This window comes from Marmota marmota, unplaced genomic scaffold (assembly GCF_001458135.2).
Source record: "Marmota marmota marmota unplaced genomic scaffold, marMar, whole genome shotgun sequence".
Classification (NCBI taxonomy): domain Eukaryota; kingdom Metazoa; phylum Chordata; class Mammalia; order Rodentia; family Sciuridae; genus Marmota; species Marmota marmota.
In genome coordinates, this window is record NW_026000172.1 from 412,300 (window position 1) to 434,010 (window position 21,711).

Consider the following 21,711-nt stretch of genomic DNA (forward strand, 5'->3'; position numbering starts at 1 on the left):
GAGGCCTCAATCAGTTGTGGAGACTGGCTTTGAACTTGGGATTCTTCTGCCTCAGCCTTTTGAGTTGCTGGGATTAAAAGAATGGGCCACCCTGCCCAGCACCTATATGGTAAAAGATTAATGTACTAATTCAAGATAGAGAAATCTGGTGCTTATTTTCATGTTCTTATATCTTATGCATAACTGTCTTAATGTCTTCATAATTACAAGAAGAATAAAGGTCTGATTTATGGGAAATTATTTTCTAAAAGAATTGATGTTTCTAAATATTACTGGAGATATTTTATTTTATATCTGTTATGTAGAACCTTTAGTAAAGAGGAACTGTGTCACCAGTGAGATAGTAAATCATGATTCAACACATAAAACTGTTAACACATTAACACATTTTTACTTTTATTCAGTAACCAAATGCATATAAAATGTTAATAAAGTATTTCAAAATACACTGTAAAGTCTCAAAAATATATATTAACTCTCAGGAAAAGACTTCTCATAAAATGATCTATGTTTGAAATTTTTTTCTCCAGTTTTCAAAAGTTAGAATATTGAGTAATCTTTGATTTATAATATATTCATATCTTTTCAGAGATTAGTTTACTGCACTATTCTATGATACTTGTGAGAATTTCTTTATTTTTACCACATCAGCTTATAATAAATTTTAACAAAACTTAAAGGCAATTCCTCATTTCTTTCCCACATACATCATGATATGACTTACAGATGAGGACTTTGCTATATTTTTTATATTTCTAATGTGTTTTCTCCATTAAAGATATTTTGCTGTTATTTAAGGCATGTATTTCAGGCAAATGTCTTTCCACATTCCCTATAGGTATCTGGTTTCTAATGTTAAAAAAAAATTGAAATTCGTTAGGCACAGTATTTACATTGTTCAGGGTTTTTATGCACTCTGAATTCTCCAGTGAGTAATAATGTTTTTAGCAATTGCTAAAAGGTCTGCAACAGTGTTTACACTTGCATTGTCTGTCCCCATTTTTATTTCTCTGATGTTGAACAAAGCATGCTCCTAGATTAAATCTTTTCTTACATTCTTCACATATAAAGGGCTTCTCCAATATGAATTTTCCAGTGTCAAATAAGGCATGTTCTTTGAGTAAAACCTTTCATACATTCTTCACATTTGTACAGTCTCTCTCCTGCATGAATTCTTTGGTGTCAAATAATGCACTCTCTGAGAGAGACCTTTCCCAAATTTTTCACATTTTAGGGCTTCTCTCCAGTATGAACTCTCTGGTGTCGAGTAAGATGTGCTTTTAGATTAAAACTTTTCCCACATTTTTCACATTTGTAGGGCTTCTCTCCATTATGAAGTCTCTGGTGAATTGTAAGTCGAGATCTTCGGTTAAAAGCTTTGCCACATTCATTACATTTGTAGGGCTTCTCTCCAGTATGAATTTTCTGGTGTCGAGTAAGGCATGCTCTTAGATTAAAATTTTTCCCACATTCTTGACATGCGTAGGGCTTCTCTTTAGTATGAAATCTCTGGTGTTGAATAAGGCATGCCCTTAGTTTAAAATCTTTGCCACATTCTTCACATTTGTAGGGCTTCTCTCCTGTATGAATTCTCTGGTGTCGAATAACACATGTTCTTAGAGTAAAACATTTCCCACACTCGTTACATTTGTAGGGCTTCTCTCCAGTATGAATTCTCTGGTGTTGTATAAGGTTCCCTCTTTGAATAAAAGCTTTTCCACATTCTTCACATTTGTAGGCCTTCTCTCCAGTATGAACTTTCTGGTGTTGAGTAAGACATGCTCTTAGATTAAAGCCTTTCCCACATTCATTACATTTGTAGGGCTTCTCTCCAGTATGGATACTCTGGTGCTGAGTAAGGTGTGAACTTTGATTAAAACCTTTGCCACATTCTTCACATTTGTAGGGGTGCTTTCCAGTATGAATTCTCCGGTGTTTGGTAAAGTACGAATGATCTATAAAAGCTTTGCCACATTCTTCACATTTGTAGGGCTTCTCTCCAGTATGAAGTCTCTGGTGTTGAGTAAGGTGTGATCTTCGATTAAAAGCTTTGCCACATGTTTCACATTTGTAGGGCTTCTCTCCTGTGTGAATTCTCTTGTGTTGGGTAAGGTATGCTCTTTGAGTAAAATTTTTGCCACACTCTTCACATTTGTGGAGCTTCTCTCCTGTGTGAATAGTTTGGTGTTGAGTAAGAGTTGAAAAACTCGTACAAACTTTTCCACATTCTTTACATTTGTAGGTTTCCTCTCTGCTATGCCATCTCAGGTGTTTGAAAAGGGTTGAGTGATTTTTAAAGCATTTGCCACATTCTTCACACTTGTAGGGATTCTCTCCAGTATGAATTCTGTGGTACTTAACTTGGGGTGGTTGTTGATTAAAAGTTTTGCCACATTCTTTAAATTTGTAGTGTTGATCACTTCTATGGAACTTGTGGTGTTTAGAAAGGGGTGAGCAACTCCATGCTTGGACACATTCCTTAAATTTGGGGGGCTCCCTTCCAGAATGTGCTCCACTGTATTGAGGAAGGCTAGCAGCTGGATTAGAAGCTCTCTCACATTCCTCACATTTGCAAGGTGCCTCTTGGCCCTGAGTACTTGGATGGGTCATAAGCTTTGAGCACTGAGGAAAGACGTTCCCACACTTGTCATTTCTGAAAGGGTTCTGTGCACAATGGCCACACTGATGTTCTCTCATATTGCAACCAGAGCTAGAGTTCTTCTGTGTTTTTCTATATTTATAAATTTTTTCTCCAATATAAGTACACTGGTAATTGTTTAGAGTGGAAACCTGGCTAAAGGTGTTTCTTGTTTCATTATGCGTGTTCCATACTTTCCAGAATTCTATGTTTGAGTTTTGATTAAGCAGTAATGAGTACACAGAGGCCTTGCCACAATCATTAAAAGTATATGTTTGGGCACAAGAAGGAATTTTTTGTTCACTTCTGAATAATGGATCATTTTTTAAAAATTTTTCAAAGTGATCACTTTTAGAAACTTGTCCTTCAGTTATATATTGAATTCTTTTCTGAGGTATTAAATGTTCTTGAGGCCTACTGACAGTAAAATTTTCATTATGGACAGTCACCACTAATTTTTCTTGTCCTTTATAGTATAATTTCTGAATTTCACTCTCACCTATACTATCCCATACTTTCTTCTGTTGTAAATAGTCAAGGACACAATTTCCATATTTTCTATTTATCACTTTTTTAAATAAATGTTCTATGCCAGGCTCTGGTGTAATTTTCTGGGTATGATGAAAGTTCATGGCTGAAATAAATAAAAATAACAATTATTTTACATATTAGATTGGGAATATACTTTGTAAATATAACATGAAATTATAGTAGTTAGGACACCAGCAGGGTGGCAGAAGAGTGCATCACAGACCATCATGACTCCATAAATATATAAGCTAAGTAACAATGGAAAGATAAAATTTCTGTGAGGGCTATAGTAGTAGCTCAGTATGTGTGAGACACTGGGTTTGATTCTCAGCACCACATATAAATAAATAATTGACAACTAAAAAATATTTTTTAAAAAATTTTCTTTTTGAGAATTACCAAAACAATGTAAGAGTTCACAGTATTTACGATGTGTATATCATTAAGGAGAGTAATACAGCAGAAAAAAGGTGTGTGTTACTTTTATCCACTCCAGTTCTTCCTCTTCCAGAATATACCATTATACAAATATCCACCAACTGTCTTCTCTCTAATAGAAAATAGGAAATGTGAAAGGTGAACATTTATGGCTTTTTCAGGGACTGTCTGAAAACCACTTTCTGTCTATCATGAAAGAGTCCTGGATATAAGAGATAGATTTTGGATAACAATAACACAGATATTCCACGGGGTTAAAGAATATATGGTCTCAAAGGAGGAATAGGGACAAATCTTTTTAATGGGAACACACACACACACACACACACAAACACACATATGCACTCACAGCCAATATCAGTATTACCTGGATGAAATCACTACAGCACTATTGAGGTGAATGGCTTGCTTTGTAATCTTTATAATCTTTGGTATTTACTGATTTGTTCCATTGACAAACTAAATTTCATGTTACTAGGGAAGATATAAATGAATGGTGAAATGACTAAATCTACCTAATTCACAAGTGCATTATTTCACATAATTATCATTTTAGTGCTTAGTAAACATTGCATTAATTCTATTAGCATTCATCAAGAATACAGTATATTAGCTTGTGTGGGGGTACAAGCCTTAATTCACAAAACTTGGGAGGCAGAGGCAGGAGGATCCCAAGTTCAAAGTGGCACTCAGCAACTTAGCAAGGCCATAAGTAACTTAGTGAGACCCTGTCTCAAAATGAAAAATAAAAAAGGGCTGGGAATGTTGCTGAGGTGTTAAGTGCTTCTGTTTTTAATCCTTGGTACTCCACTTCCAAAAACAAAGAAGACTACATTACACTCACCATGGGTACAATAGAACTCTTTACTTTTTCATGTCCATTACAATAATACTTTGCAGACATTGACCAACACAATATCTGGTAACCATTTATTCTCTGCACTTCTGAGTCAGAAGAAGCTGCAAATTACATTTTGTGTGTGCCCTATTTTACATAATGCAAAGCACTTCATATTCATCTCATGACACTTTAAGTGATAAAATATCTTCTTTTTACTGTTCATTTATTGTGTATAAAAACAACATTTTTTTACTCATTAAATTAAGGATGAACACATGTTGAGTCCATGTCCTGACAATTGTGAAGAATGCTTGCACTGAACATTGGTAGTGAGATATTTCTCCAACATGATGATTTAATCTACTCTGAATACCTATTTAGAATTTGCATTTTCAGATCACAGGGTCATTCTACTTTTAATGTTTTATGAGCATTACCTAGGATTAAGCCTAAGAGTGCTGTACCAGTGTGTTACAACATAAACCTTTTTAAAATTGTTTATTTGGAGACATGGTGTCACTAAGTTGCCACAACATGCCTCAAACATAAAATCCTCTTGCATGTTTTCCCAATTACTTGAGATTATAAGCATGTATTACTGTGTTTGCCTATTTTTCAGTTCTTTATTAATGTTCATATTGTTTTCCAAAATGACTACTAATCTAGTATTGGCTGTTTTTTTTAATATGGACAAATAAAAAATAGAACAGTACACAAAGAAAAAGAGACACTGACTTAATCAAAGAAACAAAACAAAACACTAGGAATTTAATATTAGGAAAGTGAGAGTTATGAATTACCCAAAAAAATAAAACAAAATTTTTTTGAAATAAATATGGTAAACTAAACCAAAAGATAGAAAACTGAAAAAAAATTAAGGTAAAAATCATTAGTAGTAACAAGAAAAAGTTGTATGCTTGAAGAATTTCTTAAGAAATAGTGTTGAGAGAATCAGAGTGGCTGTGCACAGCTGTAATCCTAGCAACTTGAGAGGCTGAGCCAGGAGGATCACAAGTTTGAGGGCAGCCCAGTGACTTAGTGAGATATGGTCACAAATTAAAAATGAGGGGCTGTGGTTGGGATCAGTGGTAAAGCACTTTCCTTGCATTTCTGAGGCACTGGATTCAATCCTTAGCATGACATAAAAATAAATGAATAAAATAAATGTGTTAAAATGCAAAAAAGATTTAAAAAATAAAAAATAACAATGGCTGAGGAAAGGGACAATGGAAAAGCAACTGAGTTCAATCTTCAGTATCAATAAAAATGGCTGAGAAATTGTGAATGTGAACAATAAATAGAAGTCAAAATTCACAATTATCTCCAAAGGAAAAACACAAAGACTCAAAGCCCATTTTACTCAATTTTTTAACATTTATAAAGAGAGAATCTTGAGAGCCCCAAGAGAAAAAGACAAGCCCCTGAGAAAGATATTTGGATATAATTATTGGTTGATTTCTTTGTAGAAGCCTGGTACTACAGAAAAGAAGTGAGAAACAATGTTAAAGGAGTGGAAGAACAGAATTACCAATTAAGAATACTGCAACCAGAAATACTATCCTTCAAAAGTGAGGAAAAATAAAGCTTTTAAGTATATATAAATGCACCCAAACTTTATCACCACTTGACCTGTCCTGCAAAAATACTAAAGTAAATCTTTCATATTGAAAAATAAAATAAATGTGCCCAGCAACACAAGTCATGTGAAACTTTAAAGTTTTCCTAGCAAGAAGAAGTCATATAGCAATATAGAATTAAATTTTACTGAAATGATGGGACATAAACACTTACTTTTGAAATATAAAAACTAAAAATCATCATAAACCTCTTAATGGGTATGCAATAACTATGCCAACAATAACATAATTTAAAAGGATATATAAATAAACTAAATTTTCTTATGAAATTAATTTGTTGCCAGCTTAACATATAGTGAAAGCTTAAGTGATTTTATAAAATACCAAACTAAATGAAACAATACTCAAAGAATGAAGGGAAGTGAAAGGGGCATAAAACAATGTCACCATAAAAATCAGTGATACAAAAATCAAAGAATAACAGAAAGAAGAAAAGGAATAAAAGAAGCAAAGGAAATTTTAAAAAAATACAACTGTACGCAATCTACAGGAGACTCTAAATTTAAGGAGGCAACATGAAGGCAAAACTATGCAAGAATATTCTACATGAAAGTGACCATAAGCTGGTGTGACAAAAATTATCATATGAAAAACATGCTTTAAAACAAAAACTTATGAAATACAATATATTTTATTTCAAATGTATTTTATTGGCAATAGAAATAACAAATTAACAATACAATAAAAATAATAGAAGCAAATTTAATTTTATTGCCACGTAAACAAGGATCCAACATATCTTAATTTCATATTACATTGCCCTAATTTCTGAAATATTAAAAATTTCCATCAAATTATAAAATGTAGGTAAAAAAACATAATTAATTGATGTGAGAAATCAATTGATGTGAGAAATTACACTACAACATGAAATCTACCCTATAAAATAAAACAGAAATAGAAAAGAAAGAGGGAATTTAGTCAACAAAATTCTGAATAACCATGGTTGTATTATTTTACAAGCCCTTTTATATAATTATAATCACTGGTAACCCAAAATGAGCAGCCATTATGAATTACATTAATTATATGGCAGAAAAATTCCACAAAAAATCTATTATAAGTATTCATAATGAGCTCTAATAAGCAGACTTCAGTGAATAAATATATAAGTGAAATTAGGGAAACTGCTGTATGATACTAATATATTACAATGGCTTCCCCTAGAGTTATCCAGAAATGTGCAAGATTTCTGAGATACCCTCCCCCCACACACAAATAATGGAAATGCTGTCAGATCACGCTGACCCTCACAAGCAAAGGGGAGTGTTTGGGCTGTTAATTTGAACACACTGGGACATCAGTGCAGGAGAAGAGAAAATTAAAGAAGTTGAAAGCATGCTAAACACAAGGCAGTACCTGTCCTTCTAGGATAGCAAGAGAAACAAACCTAATCTTCTGGAAAATTATTTATGTAGCATGATAACATCTCAACCAACACTTGGAAGTTTGGCTACCTCCTTGAACTTTGGACCTCTCAACTGTGTCCTCTGTTTCATGAATTTCTATCTACCTGGAAACATGGCTCAAGGCTCTCTCCTTTGCTCCAGAGGAAGGTGTGCAAATATGGTTTAGAGACAATAAGATGTGTTCATTGGAAAATGAAATGACTACTTGTTGTGATTCTCCCTGTGACTACTGATGCTTTCATTCTGGTACTGTAAAGAGGAGAAATTGGACTTTGATGTGTAGGTCACATCATTCTATATCACTGAATTACTATAAGTACCACTAATCTAAAGTGAAGGGTATATATCACCTCAGGAAAGGGAGAGGTTAAGAACTAAAAGTAATGACAGCAACACTTTCTTCTCTGTAACAAAAATTGTGCAAGCCTTTTTCTTTTTCTTTTCTTTTCTTTTTTTTTTTTTTTGAAAGCAAAAATCTGAAATTCCTTCATGAAGAGCAGAAGTATATTCTGCATGGGAAAAATTATATAATTAAGAATTCTGAAAAGAAGCTCTGCTCACCCAGGAAGACCAGGTTTCTGTAGGTCTCTAGCATCACATCTCTGTATAAATTCTGCTGAGCAGGCTCCAGGCATTCCCATTCCTCTTCAGACAAATCAATGACCACATCCCTGAATGTCAACAGTTCCTAAAATAGTATTAGTCAAATTAATATCACATTGACCATATCATCATTCACAGAGCTTTTAAGTTCTCTGAAGATGAAATGAAATTTAGTAGAACTGGCTCTCAAATAGATTAGTGACTTTAATTATACAAGAAAATACATTGTAACAAAGTAATAATCTCTATTATCTAACTCTGAGGAAAGAGTGTTGAGAGTCAAAAAACCAAGGTATTGATATCACTATCATGAAATAAGATGTAAAATTAAGGCATCAACACAAGAATATACACTTTGTGATTTTAAAATTATAAGATAAATTGTCTATTTCTCAGATAAGAAAGTTATGGTAAGTAAAAAGGGTAATTCTCAAAATTTGAATCCACAACCATGAATCAAGAGATTTACTAAAATACAGACTCTCGTCCAGTGTTTTTGGGATGGAATCTGATTTTCTGAATATGTAGCAGTAATTCCAATCTAGTGATCCTAGTGCCAGTGATCCACGAGAAACTGTTGAATAACAATGAGAAAAACCAGTTTAGAAAAAAGTTCTTGATGAATTTGAGTTAAAATATTTTAAAGGATTTATGTTCTTTTATTAAAATAGCAACTATCAACATCAATCTTTTTTGATCATTTCAAATGTATACTTCTCACTCTATGAGTTTTTCATGTCCTAATGCAGAAATCCAAAAGAATGCAATAGCAGTAATGGTATTCATCTTTTATGACATTTGATCAAATACTCAGTAAATGGTAGAGTCTAATTTTTACCCAAGTTTATTTGACCTATAATTTAGAAAAAATAGGGAATATTAATGTCAATTTAAAGTGTGAATGTTTGAAAATATTTCAGAGCAGAGTGATGATCATAAATGAGAAGACTCATGGAAACATGTTAAGAAGAAACAAGAGCAGATTGATGAAATGACATTTTTATGTCACATACACATGCTGAGGCCATATATGAGTTGTGGGTTTGTTTGCGCCATCACAAGGCAGGGGAGTTTCTTTTGTGGGAACTCAAGGTGAAATTCCACCAATGGACACCCTGCCTTGGCTCAGACAGCCCTAGGTTCAAACACGGCCACCTGGAGGTAGAAAGGAGGTGGGTGTGACCTGCTAAGCCCCAAACAAGTGGTTTTGCCACCTTCATCCTGTTTTCCTGAAGCAGTTCCTCACGCTGACCCCCTTGGTGTACCTACCCACATAAACTACTGCCTGGGCTCCAGTTGGTTGTTGGATCCATTCTCCGTCTCAGCTGACTCGCCCCACTGGGCCGTGCTATTTTCCTCATTTCTGTAATCTCTGATTGACTGTCTCAGTCGGCTCATCCTGTGTCAGCTAACTGTCCACCTACAGCATTAGTTGCAGCAGAGTGTATTTTATGCCTGTCCTTCTAGGATAGCAAGAGAAACAAACCTAAGCTTCTGGAAAACCATTTATGTAGCATGATAACATCTCAACCAACACTTGGAAGTTGGGCTTCCTCCTTGAACTTTGGACCTCTCAACTGAGTACCTAATGCTAGGTACTCAGTGGTGCTCAGAGAAACTTCAGGTGAGCATCAGGACACCCCCCAGTTAAGAGCGTGCACTAGTCTCTTTGTTAAAAGGACGGTGGGGCTGTTATGGGGAGCCACTTCAGAAAACACAGAGTCCAAATTCAAATCAATGAGAGCTTTATTTACCTGGTCAGGGACTGTCACCCACCCTAGATACTGAAGCTCTGTGGAGAACAGCAGCTTCCCGGCCTGTATCCTGGGAACTTCAAGATGGAAACCACAACTCAGGGGCTTTCCTCCGCGACATGCAGATAAGCCAATCACAGAGATTGAAACAACAGTAAGTGGAACCTTCAGCCCTAAGCAGGACTGGGATTTTCCAGTTAGCAAGCAAGCAAGCACAGAAGCTGAAGAAAGGCAGTCAGCTTTGCAATTCCGCTGACCACATCCCAGGCCCAAGCAGGAGCTAGACATCAGCATCCTGGGCTTGGGCGAAAGTCTATGTCTAAGTCATAGAGACCCTCAAGGGCACCCACCCAGGATGCAGCTCCCACGACCCCCGCTGCATCCTGAGGGGGGTACAATGTGTGGGTACAGAAAAACAATTTTTATAAGAACAGCTTTCATTTCAGTCTCAGAAACAGCTCTGGTAACAGTTTTGTTGTTGTTGTTGTTGTTCTCTTTTTTTTAATAGAAGGAAGAAAAATGGAGTCTTAGGCCTATGACAGTTCTTGCTTTGTAATTGTCTTATCTCACTTATCATTTAATAATCTATATTTTTTACAAATCTATAACCTATAACTTACACTCTTACTGATTTTATTGATTAGTTTACATCACAATAGGGCGTGAGGAGTTGTTTTTATTAGCCGGTGCAAAAATGGGCAATTCCATCCTTGAGCGAGCTCTGTTGCCAGACGCTCAAGGTGAAGAAGCATAGTTGGTGCAGCTCTCCTCTGTTTCCTGGGCCCTCCGCTGCCTGCCCAGAGCAGTGGTCTCTCACTACCAAGGGCGCAAGCGCAGGAAGGTGGCTGCAGGCCTCAACACCCTGCGGTGTGTTGAGGGCAGCGAGGCCAGAAGCGACTGCAGTAGTAGGTCTCTCACTACCCAGGGCCAAGGCGCATGGTTGCAAGGGAAGCCATTTGGTGGGTTGATGGCTGCAGCTGCAGAAGCGGCAGCTGTGCCTGCCCGGTCGCCTGGTCCGGGCGGCACAAATGGCGGCCAAGAGCCCAGTGGAGTGTGGCCGGTGCTGCAGTAGCCTCGTGGGGCCTCCGGCATCATCTAACCCAACGTCGCCCACCAGGGATCTGCGCAGGCTGAGGTGCGCAGGGACAGGAGCGGGTGGTCAAGCTCTCCGTTCTGGGCCTCAGCGCCAGGGATGCGCCGCCCTGGGTGGTCCTTGATAATAAGAGAGCTCCATCCACCTGCAACAGCTACAGTGTTGGGCTTTTGACCTGGACTCTAGCTTTTGAAGATCTTAAATCACCTTTAAAGTCCACAAAAGGTTAGCAATTGAGGCTGCTCCTTGACCGGAAGCCTGCCCAGCTTAACCGGCTGCACTTCCAGCCGCCCCACTCCTGCTGCAGGTAGGGAGGGATGCCCTTCACCTGAGGGTGTTGGAGTGCTGCTCCCTCCCTTTAAGGTTCACTCTGACTAACCTGAGACTATCTCTGGGACACTATGAAAGCAGTTCTAAGAGTGCCGCAGTCTGGCTGGGCACAAAAAAAACCGGGAGGTCAGGAGCCACTTGTAGATTCAAGCAGGAATGAACTTTATTTTTCAACCCCACTCAAACTCAACCCAAGTGAACTCCACCCGCGAGAACTGAATGCGAACTCCGCAGAGAACTCAAAAGTAGCGGGCACAGGAGGCAGCAGGAGCCGCCCCTTCTGGCAAAAATGCCAGGCACCATCTTGACCTGGCCTGGCTCTCAACACCGGCGCCACCCTTTTTCTTAGGATCTGGAGGCTCCTGCACACGGATTCACTTCCTGCACTTGGACAGGTCACTGGGCCGCTTCTCCCTGCAGAAAGGGACCCGGAAGGGAACGCCTATTGGCAGCGCCATGGGACCGGGTGGGCATGCCAGTATGGACCCCTTCTGCTGCGGGCTCTGCAGGAGGCGGCGGCTGGCCGGTCAGCTGCCCCCTGTGCCTGGTGGTCCAGATCAAAGTCAGTCCGCGTTGTCTGGGGAAAGTTCAGGGTGGCCCAGGAGCATGGCGAGGGGGACGCCCTTCTAACCCTCCTGCTTTCGCCCTCCGATGGCGCCCTGCCTTCTGTGCAGCGTTTGGAACCCCTACGGCTCTCAACATAAGAGGAAAGTTCACTGCATAGAGTTCATTCCTTAAAAGAAGAAAAAGTCTATGAATAAATGACTTAACATTGCATCTCAAAACCCTAGAAAAAAAAGAACAAATCAACACCAAAGCAGAAAAGCACAGGAAATAATTAAAATCAGAGCTGAAATCAATGAAACTGAAACAAAAGAAACAATTGAAAAAAATTGACAGAACAAAAAGTTGGTTCTTTGAAAAAAATAAATAGAATTTATAGATCCTTAGCCATGCTAACAAAGAGAAGGAGAGAGAAAACTCAGATTACTAGCATACGTGATGAAAAAGGAGATATCAAAACAGACATTACAGAAATACAGAAGATAACCGGAAATTATATTGAAAACTTGTACTCCAATAAAATAGAAAATATCAAAGGCATCGAAAATTTCTAGAGTCATATAATTCACCCAAATTGAATCAGGATGACATACACAATTTAAACATCAATTTCAAGTGACAAAATAGCAGACACCATCAAAAGTCTACCAACCAAGAAAAGCCCAGGACCAGACAGATACACAGCCGAGCTCTACAAGACCTTTAAAGAAGAACTAATACCAATACTCCTCAGTTTATTTCAGGAAATAGAAAAAGAGGCAGCACTTCCAAACTCACTCTATGATGCCAATGTCACCCTGATTCCAAAACCAGGCAAAGACAGATCAAAAAAAGAAAAATGTCAGACCAATATCTAATGAACATAGATGCAAAAATTCTCAATAAATTATGTCAAATTGAATGCAAAAACACATCAAAAAGATTGTGCACCACGATCAAGTGGGATTCATCCCAGGGATGCAAGGTTGGTTAAGGAAATCAATAAATGTAATTCACCACATCAATAGATTTAAAGATAAGAATCATATGATCATTTCAATAGTGGCAGAAAAAGCATTCGACAAAATACAGCTCCCCTTTATGTTCAAAACACTAGAAAACTAGGGATAACAGGAACATATCTCCACATTATAAAGGCTATCTATACTAAGCCCCAGGCCAACATACTTCTAAGTGGAGGAAAAACTGAAAGCATTCCCTCTAAAAACTGGAGCATGACAGGGATGCCCTCTTTCACCACTTCTATTCAACATAGTTCTTGAAACACTGGCCAGAGCAATTAGATGAAAGAAATTAAAGAAATACACATAGGAAAAGAAGAATTCAAATTGGTACTATTTATGATGACATGATTCTATACCTAGAAGACCCAAAAAGCTCCACCAGAAAATTTCTAGAACTAGAAAATAAATTCAGCAAAGTTTCAGAATATAAAATCAACACCCATAAATCAAAGGCATTTCTGTATCTCAGTGACAAATCCTCAGAAAGGGAAGTGAGGAAAACTACCTCCATTTTCAATAGCCTCAAAAAAAAAAAAAACTTGGGAATCAGTGAAAGAAGTGAAAATCTATACAATGAAAATTACAGAACCCTAAATAAAGAAATCAAAGAAGACCTTAGAATGTGAAAAGATCTACCTTGCTCTTGGATAGGCAGAATTAATATTATCAAAATGACCATACTTCCAAAAGCACTATACAAATTTAATGAAATTTCAATCAAAATCCCAATGGAATTCCTCATAGAAATAGAAAAAGCAATCATGAAATTCATCTGGAAAAATATAGAGACCCAGAATAGCTAAAGTAATCCTCAGCAAGAAGAGTGAAGCAGGTGGCATCACTATACCAGACCTTAAACTATAAGGAAATTATAGTTAATTATAATTAATCAGAAATTATATTGAAAACTTGTACTTCAATAAAATAGAAAATATCTAAGGCATGGAAAATTTCTTTAAAGAAATTTTATAGTAACAAAAACAGCATTGTACTAGCACCAAAACAGACTAGTAGACCAATGGTACAGAATAGAGGACACAAAGACTAACCCACAAAACTACAATTATCTTATATTGGACAAAGGTGCCAAGAACATGCATTGGAGAAAAGACAGCCTCTTCAACAAATGGTGTTCAGAAAACTGGAAATCTATATGCAACAAAATGAAATTAAACCCTAATCTCTCACCATGAACAAAACTCAACTCAAAATGGATCAAGGACTTAGGAATATAACCAGAGACTCTGTGTCTAATAGAAGAAAAAGTAGGCCCTAATCCCCAACTTCCTTAATAAGACTCCTGTGGCAAAGAATTAAAATCAAAAATCAATAAATGGAATGGACTCAAACTAAAAAGTTTCTTCTCAGTAAAAGAAACAATCTGTGAGGTGAATAGAGAGCCTACATCTTGGGAGCAAATCTTTACCCCCTCACACATCAGATAGAGCACTAACCTCTAGGGTATATAAAGAACTCAAAAAGCTAAGCACCAAAAAGCAAATAACCCAATCAAGAAATGGACCAAGGACCTGAACAGACACTTCTCAGAAGAGGATATACAATCAATCAACAAATATATGAAAAAAATGTTCATCATCACTAGCAATTAGAGAAATGCAAATCAAAACCACTCTAAGATTTCATCTCACTCCAGACAGAATGGCAGCTATTATGAAGACAAACAACAATAAGTGTTGGTGGGGATGTGGTGGGAAAGGTACACTCAAAAATTGTTGGTGGGACTGCAAATTGGTGCAGCCAATATGGAAAGTAGTGTGGAGATTTCTGGGAAAATCCAGAATGGAACCACCATTTGACCCAGCTATCCTCTCCTCGGTTTATACCCAAAGCACTTAAAAACAGCATACTACAGAGACACAGCCACATCAATGTTTATAGCAGCACAATTCACAATAGATAAACTGTGGAACCTTGATGCCCTTCAATAGATGAATGGATTAAAAAAATGTGGCATATATACACAATGGAATATTACTCAGCAATAAAAGAGAATAAAATCATGGCATTTTCAGGGAAATGGATGGAGTTAGAGAAGATAATGCTAAGTGAAGTTAGTCAATCCCAAAAAACCAAATGCCAAATGTTTTTTTTTTTCTGATATAAGGAGGCTGATTCATAGTGGGATAGAGAGAGGGAGCATGGGAGAAATAGACAAACTCTAGATAGGGCAGAAGGATGGGAGGGGAAGGGAGTAAAAAGTTATTAAGAAAGAAAGGTTTCTTTTTAAAGATAGTGGTTTATTTAGATTATTTAGAAAAATCTTACCAAGATACCTAAATACAAAGAGAAAAATTTAACTTATAGCAAAATCCATCAGACAGCATTTACATCAAGTAAATGAGGTTAAAACAACTGTTATAGGACAAATTGGTACCAAGTGTGTCAATCAACATAAAAAGACACATTGTCATTATTGTGTATCAGTGGCCAAATCAAAACAAAATGACATAATAGGGAATTGCAGTAGACTTTCCTCAGCATTCTAGAGATTGAGTCTCTTCTAATCATTCTGTTCTTTTAGAACTTACCAAATTCTTACAGTCACTCAATGTGTATTTATTTGACTCTTGTGTATTTATAGATGATGGTGCATCTAGATGGAAAGGAAATAAAGCATGGTTCACTTCTTCAGCAACATCTGAAGACCCAAAAACATCCCCAATAGAAATATAGAATACCAATACTTTGTGTTGTTAATTTGTGAAAAAGAAAACTTTTTCAATCCTGCAGGACATGTATGCATGGCATGTCTTAGGTGAAAGTGTAAGAACAAAAGGCTCCTATAATAGGGGGCATAGATAGTCATATGTGTTTCGAAGGGTTAAAGTTTACTATTGTGAGAAAAAAGGAATCAAAATGGCTAAAACATGTTAGCAAAATGCAAAATGGCTAAAACATGTCCTGTAGCATACTTTCCACATGCTGCCCAGTGGTCTGTCCACCTGAATGGTTCAGGAGTAAAGGTGTGCATATTCCCAGTATAAGGTACTTTGGGAAGAAAATTCAATGCTGTCCCTGGCCTGGGCCACACACTGGGAAAATAACTACATATTCCTCCTCCTTCACTAGGATACCTTCTCAGAAGTGACTGCCTGCAATTCAAACCCATATCTGGAAAATATGGGTCTCAAGAAACCGAATACATGTGTCCCAAGGACCTTCTTTTGTAGGCTGAAGATGAATTTAACTAGAAGTCAATGATTTTAAACTTCTATGTTTCCCATTTTTATTCATTTAGTTTTAAAAGATAAAGATCCACTACTTAATGGATAAAAGTATTCACAATCAGTGGGATTTGTCTAGTACTAGGGATTGAATCTAGGGACTAATTACAGATTTATAACTAGCAACATCCGTATCCCTATCTACTTTTAATTTTGAGACATGGTCTCCCTAAGTTCTCAAGACTGATCTCAAAGGGCCAATCCTCCTGCATTAGCCTCTTGAATAGCTGGCATCCAAGGCGTACACTACCCACCAAACTCAGTGTTTATGTCTATGGAAAGCAACAAATATATAAAACACTTACACTCGTATCTCAAATAGAAAAGCAAAAACATCCATCTTTTTTAAGAAAGTAAATGTAATATTTGATTGCTATCTCCATGATAACAAGTCATTTACTAAAACATAAATCATGTGAATAATTCTAGGGTTTGCCAAACCTCATCTCACATAATTTAGTATTAGCTGCAATATCCAGATAGTAAGATCTATGATTTTTCGACTGTCACAGGCCTTCATGTATGAGGACCTGATGACTTGGTAAATCTGGAATTCACCTCTGCAGCTGCCACTCAATTTTTAGAAACTGCATTCATTTTTCTCAGCCATAATGGGACAGAGATTTTTCCTATTTATTATTTCTGGTAAAATTTCCAAAGTTAAGCCCTACAATGCTATTTGAAATCACATCCCAAAATACAGAGCACATGAGAAACCAATAAATAACATGCCAGAGAAGAAAAGGGCAAATAAAATATTTAAACAAGGTAAAGTAAGACTTACTTCCTTTTCTAAAATCCAACTCCATCCTGTAGCTTTGATATATTTTCTTATGTTTGAAGCTCTACTAATAAAGTGTATTTTGCAGTTAGGTAAAAGCTGAAGCTAAAGTAAGTAAAGAAATATTTTCAAAGTAACCAAGCCCAGAAGCAGCACAGCTGACTGTAAAATAGACAGGTCAGACCCAAGGTTAAAGTCAATTCATCCTGACACCTTAAACATTCTCCTATCCCTATTTTTACTCACTGAAGTACATTATGGCTTCCTGTAAACATGAAAAGTGAAGGTTTTCCTTGAACTTTGGAATATTCTCCTTGCATTCATAATTCAGAGAAAATGCAGAGAGGAGAATGAGTTCTGTATTTCCCCCTGAACACCATGATCCAATCTATAGGCCACCAAAAATCTCCATAAAATGGAGGTTTTTGAAAAAATATTCATGTTCCAAAGGGTGACATATGTAGATAAAATGAATAAGAAAGATGCCTCTAAGCCCCAGGGGAAAAAAAAGTTTTTCCCCAAGACTCCACTCCAATCCTTAGTCTGCCATCTACAAAGAGATGAGAAGGAAGCTGATGGTCTATAGACAATCTAAGTGAAATGCCCCTGAAAGTATCAAGTGTCATCCCCAGGAAGTTCTGAAATCCAATACCAGGGGAAAAAATGGGACACTAAATAAGAACAAGCCACCTAGGAAAGTTTCTATTGTAGTGAAGTTTTCATTTCTGTGACCTAAATAGCTAAAACAACTTAGAAGTGGAAACATTTATTTTAGCTCTCATTTTCAGAGGACTCAGTCCATGTTTGGCTCACTCCAGGACAGACACATCATGGAAGAAGAGCATGGAAAAAAAGCTGTTCAGCTCATGGCAGCAAGGCAGCAGAGGAGGAAGGTGCTGGGAGAAGATGATCCTGTTCAGGGGAGGACTACCCCAGTGACCTACTTCCTCCAACTATTGCCCCCTTCCCACTAGCGTATTCAGTCATTAATGAACAAGTATACAGAAACCCGTGCCCGCATTATCCAATTATGGTCTAAAAATCTATCTCTCCACCTTGCTGCAATTGGGGATCATGTTTCAACATTGAGATTTTGGAGACATCCCAGATATAAATTAATATAGTTGTCAAAGATATGGTGATAAGGTGACTGTGCCTAAGAAAGAAAAAAGGAGGCACAAAGATTCTGTAAAGCATAGTCTGGTGATTATTCTCTACTTTCCATCCATATGAAACATTCACCTCCTGAAAACAAACATTTTCAAACGGATTATACATTACATAGGGACAATGGCAATTAAAATACTGTGTCAGCTTTAAATGTTGCAGGGGTAAAATTGTTAATAATCCTGTGAACTATAAAGGGAAAATTGATATTTTGATGTCTGTGAAGGAAACTCTAAAATGAAGGATTTGTTGTCAGCCCTGTGAGCAGCCATAGAGAGGGCAAGGTCTAAGTTCTGAGACCCTGCCTCTCACATTGTGGGAGAATCACAGAAAATGAACAACCCTGGGGAGAAAGAAAGAGCTGATGTCTGCTGTCAAAAAAGTGCCTCCTTCACAGGAACCACATCCACCAACGTGGCTTCTCCCAGAATGATGTTTTGTGTACTCTGCACAAACAGAGGAGATCTACAGATGCCAAGTGATGGCTCTTTGTAAAGACAGAATGCCCAGAGCTTCCAGCTGCTGGCTGATCTTCTACTCCACAGTCCAGAAAGCTCAAAAGGCCATAACGCCACAGCAGTGAACCTAGATCAGCTGAACCTGTAGTGAATTTTAGGCAGGAGACAGTCCCTCCATAGCTGATTCTCCCTTTTAAAAAATCTGCAGATTCTACATTTTCTGGCATTCTATGTATCTTAACACCATTCCTAGAATTCTTACATGACCTGCAGCTCAGAGGGTGACATAGGCCCCAGCAGAGCCACCTGGGCCTCACAAGAGAGGAGACTCCAGAGCTCTAGGGGCATGACAGACAAAATTCTATGCAACTATGGAAGGACATCCTCTCCTTTCTGAGTGCAGGCCTGATTGGGCAGATCCCTCCCAGAGTCCATGACTGGGGAGCGCATCAGCCTCCATACAGACTCAGAGTGCCAGGAGGCACATCAAACCCTGGGTGAATGATGTCAGAGTGACACACTCTTGGCTGCAGCTTTTCTCAGCCAGTTTGTTGCTCAGAAGGGACATCTGAATTTTTGCACATCTTCATCTGCCTTCAGGAGCTGGGAGAATTGTCTTCACCCTCCTTTAGGAAGCTACTCCTGTGTCTTCCTTCTAGACAAGGAACCATGTGTGCATGTGTGTCTGATCACACCTCAGTTGTTCAAGCCAGCCAATCTGGCCTCAGCATGGGAGGACTACACAAGCCAGGCCTGGCTGGTGTCTGGATGACCAAGGCTTTGGACACTTTCTCTTTTGGTCTATTTCATAAAAGCAAAAAATTATTCACACAAAGGAATATAATTATTAAACACATATAAAAATGGAGGTTATACAACAGTAACTTTTTAAAAATAAAGAGTTAAAAGCAAGAAAACAAACATTTTAGCTAACTCAGGTGAGGACTGCTTGACCCACATTTCAAACAGAAAACTTGTTTGCAGTGGAATAAACATGTCCACCAGCTCTCGGGCCAGATTGATGGATGATCTGTAACTGCAAAACTAATCAGTCTCTGGAGATGAGGCTTAAAATCTAAGGATTTAACTTTGGGAGCTCAACACCCACTTCTGTCTTGTAAGAGATTTATAGAAGAAAACCAAGCAATTCCAAGAACAGATTGGTAAATTCAACTCCATTAAAATGTAGTCAAGTCCATAAAAATGTAGCATGAAGTGAAAAGAAACTATGCTACCTGATAAATTATCTGTATGAAAGACATACAAATGGGAAATGTACTGTCAGTAAAATATGAAAAACAGGAGAAAGTAATAAATACACAAAGTAATTAAATGTAATAAAATGATGGAATTATTTTAGATTAAAAACCACATAATAAAAATGCTCAATGTCATAGATTATTAATAAAAGTAATGTAAAATGACATTAAAAGACATAAGGGTAGGGCTGGGGTTGTACCTCAGTGGTAGAGCACTTGCCTAACATGTGTGAGGCAGTGGATTCAATTCTCAGCATCATATATAAATAAATAAATAAAATAAAGATTCATCAATGTCTAAATTTTTTTTAAAAAAGAAATAAGTGTAAATGTTCATAGGAACAAATACACATGCATTCATGTGTGTCCGCTGGTTGACAAATTTCACTGACATTACTAGTAAATCTGAATTTATGCATAATATACAATCCACTGTTTTTCCCAATGTGTAAAACATTTATGAAATATTAATATTTTGGAACAAATAAAGGTGGCACTGTCAATATCATCAAGACAAACTTGAAACTGTTTAAGATCCATAAGCAATGCAATGAGTCAATCAATTGTGTAAAATAAAGTCCCAGATAGCAGTACAGCATCGTGTGTTCAACAGACTGAGGAAAAGAAATGGTTTACAAAAGAAAAATAGAAAAGAAAGAAACTTTTAAAAATAATCCTAATGGAATAGTAATGGTGACAATAATTTACAGAAAATTCAAAATACTACAACCAAGCAAACCAATGATTCCTGAGAAGTACTGGTAAAATTATGAGCAATAAAAAACGAGTCACAGGACTGTCACCATCTCTGTGTGCAGAAGGAAAAGGAAATCAGTGAGACACACCAGAACTGCCATTGCCCATGTTTATCTAATAGGGATGTCTAGATTCTCATTATTTAAACAAAGTATTGCTTTACAGAAAGAATTACCTTGACTTCTTCAGAGCATTTCACCCCTTCACTCAGATTTTTTGAACCATAATTTAAAATCTTAATCTCAAATCATAAAATAAAAATTCAAATACATGGGCAAACTGGAATTGTATGGCATCAAGATTTTATGAAAGAGACAAAAGAAAAACAGCATGTCAGTAGCCTATTTTACTCACAGGTCACAGGGAAACTGAAACATTAGAATCAATGTATTAATGCACTTGGAAAACACTCTTATTGTAAAGCTGCACCTTCCATGGGTCATTCCTAAACAGTGAATGAGGACATCCTGAGCAGCTGAGGAGAATTTCCTGTGAGGTTAATGCACACTATGTAACTTTTTCACAGTGTGGAAATGCTCACTCTTCAGGATCATGATTCTCACCAATGAACAACACATAGCTATAGTCTGTTTAAGGTGCTAACCTATAATGTCTTTTTTCTTTTTTTTATTATTAGTTGTTCAAAACATTACAAAGCTCTTGACATATCATATTTCATACATTTGATTCAAGTGGGTTATGAACTCCCATTTTTACCCCGTATACATATTGCAGAATCACATCGGTTACACATCCACGTTTTTACATACTGCCATACTAGTGTCTGTTGTATTCTGCTGCCTTTCCTATCCTCTACTATCCCCCCTCCCCTCCCATCTTCTCTCTCTACCCCATCTACTGTAATTCATTTCTCTCTCTCGTTTTTTTTTATTTTCCCTTTCCCCCTCACTTCCTCTTATATGTAATTTTGTATAATAATGAGGGTTTCCTTCCATTTCCATGCAATTTCCCTTCTCTCTTTTTTCTACAAACGCTTCTAACAACAAAGAGTGTGAATTTGCAGAATATCAACCAATGTACTATGCCGCAGTCTGGCTGGGCACAATCAGGAGCCACTTGTCAAAAGAAACTAACTTTATTTTTAGAACCACACACGCCAAACAAAACAGCCTCTCAGGAAAAATCCTCAGAGCCTCAACTGCCACCACCGGCTTTCCACAAGCCTCTCTCTCCCACACAAGC

At 37.2% G+C, this 21,711-nt stretch overlaps 1 protein-coding gene across 2 annotated transcripts in view; it reads right to left on the minus strand.

Annotated features, from left to right (window-relative positions):
- Positions 1-383: 383 nt before the first annotated feature.
- Positions 384-21,711, minus strand: part of LOC107159691 (zinc finger protein 420-like) — a 28,393-nt gene continuing 7,065 nt past the window's right edge. Inside the window, exons 2-5 of one of the 2 annotated variants that reach the window (XM_048787764.1) lie at positions 9,367-9,560; positions 8,056-8,182; positions 1,741-3,272; positions 384-1,320 (exon numbers count right to left, since the gene is read on the minus strand). In XM_048787764.1, coding sequence (XP_048643721.1) covers positions 1,231-1,320; positions 1,741-3,272; positions 8,056-8,182; positions 9,367-9,372 — 1,755 coding nt within the window. In that variant the 5' untranslated portion in view covers positions 9,373-9,560 and the 3' untranslated portion in view covers positions 384-1,230. Of the gene's footprint in view, positions 3,273-8,055; positions 8,183-9,366; positions 9,561-21,711 lie in introns of both variants that reach the window. The other variant, XM_048787763.1, reaches the window with a different exon arrangement.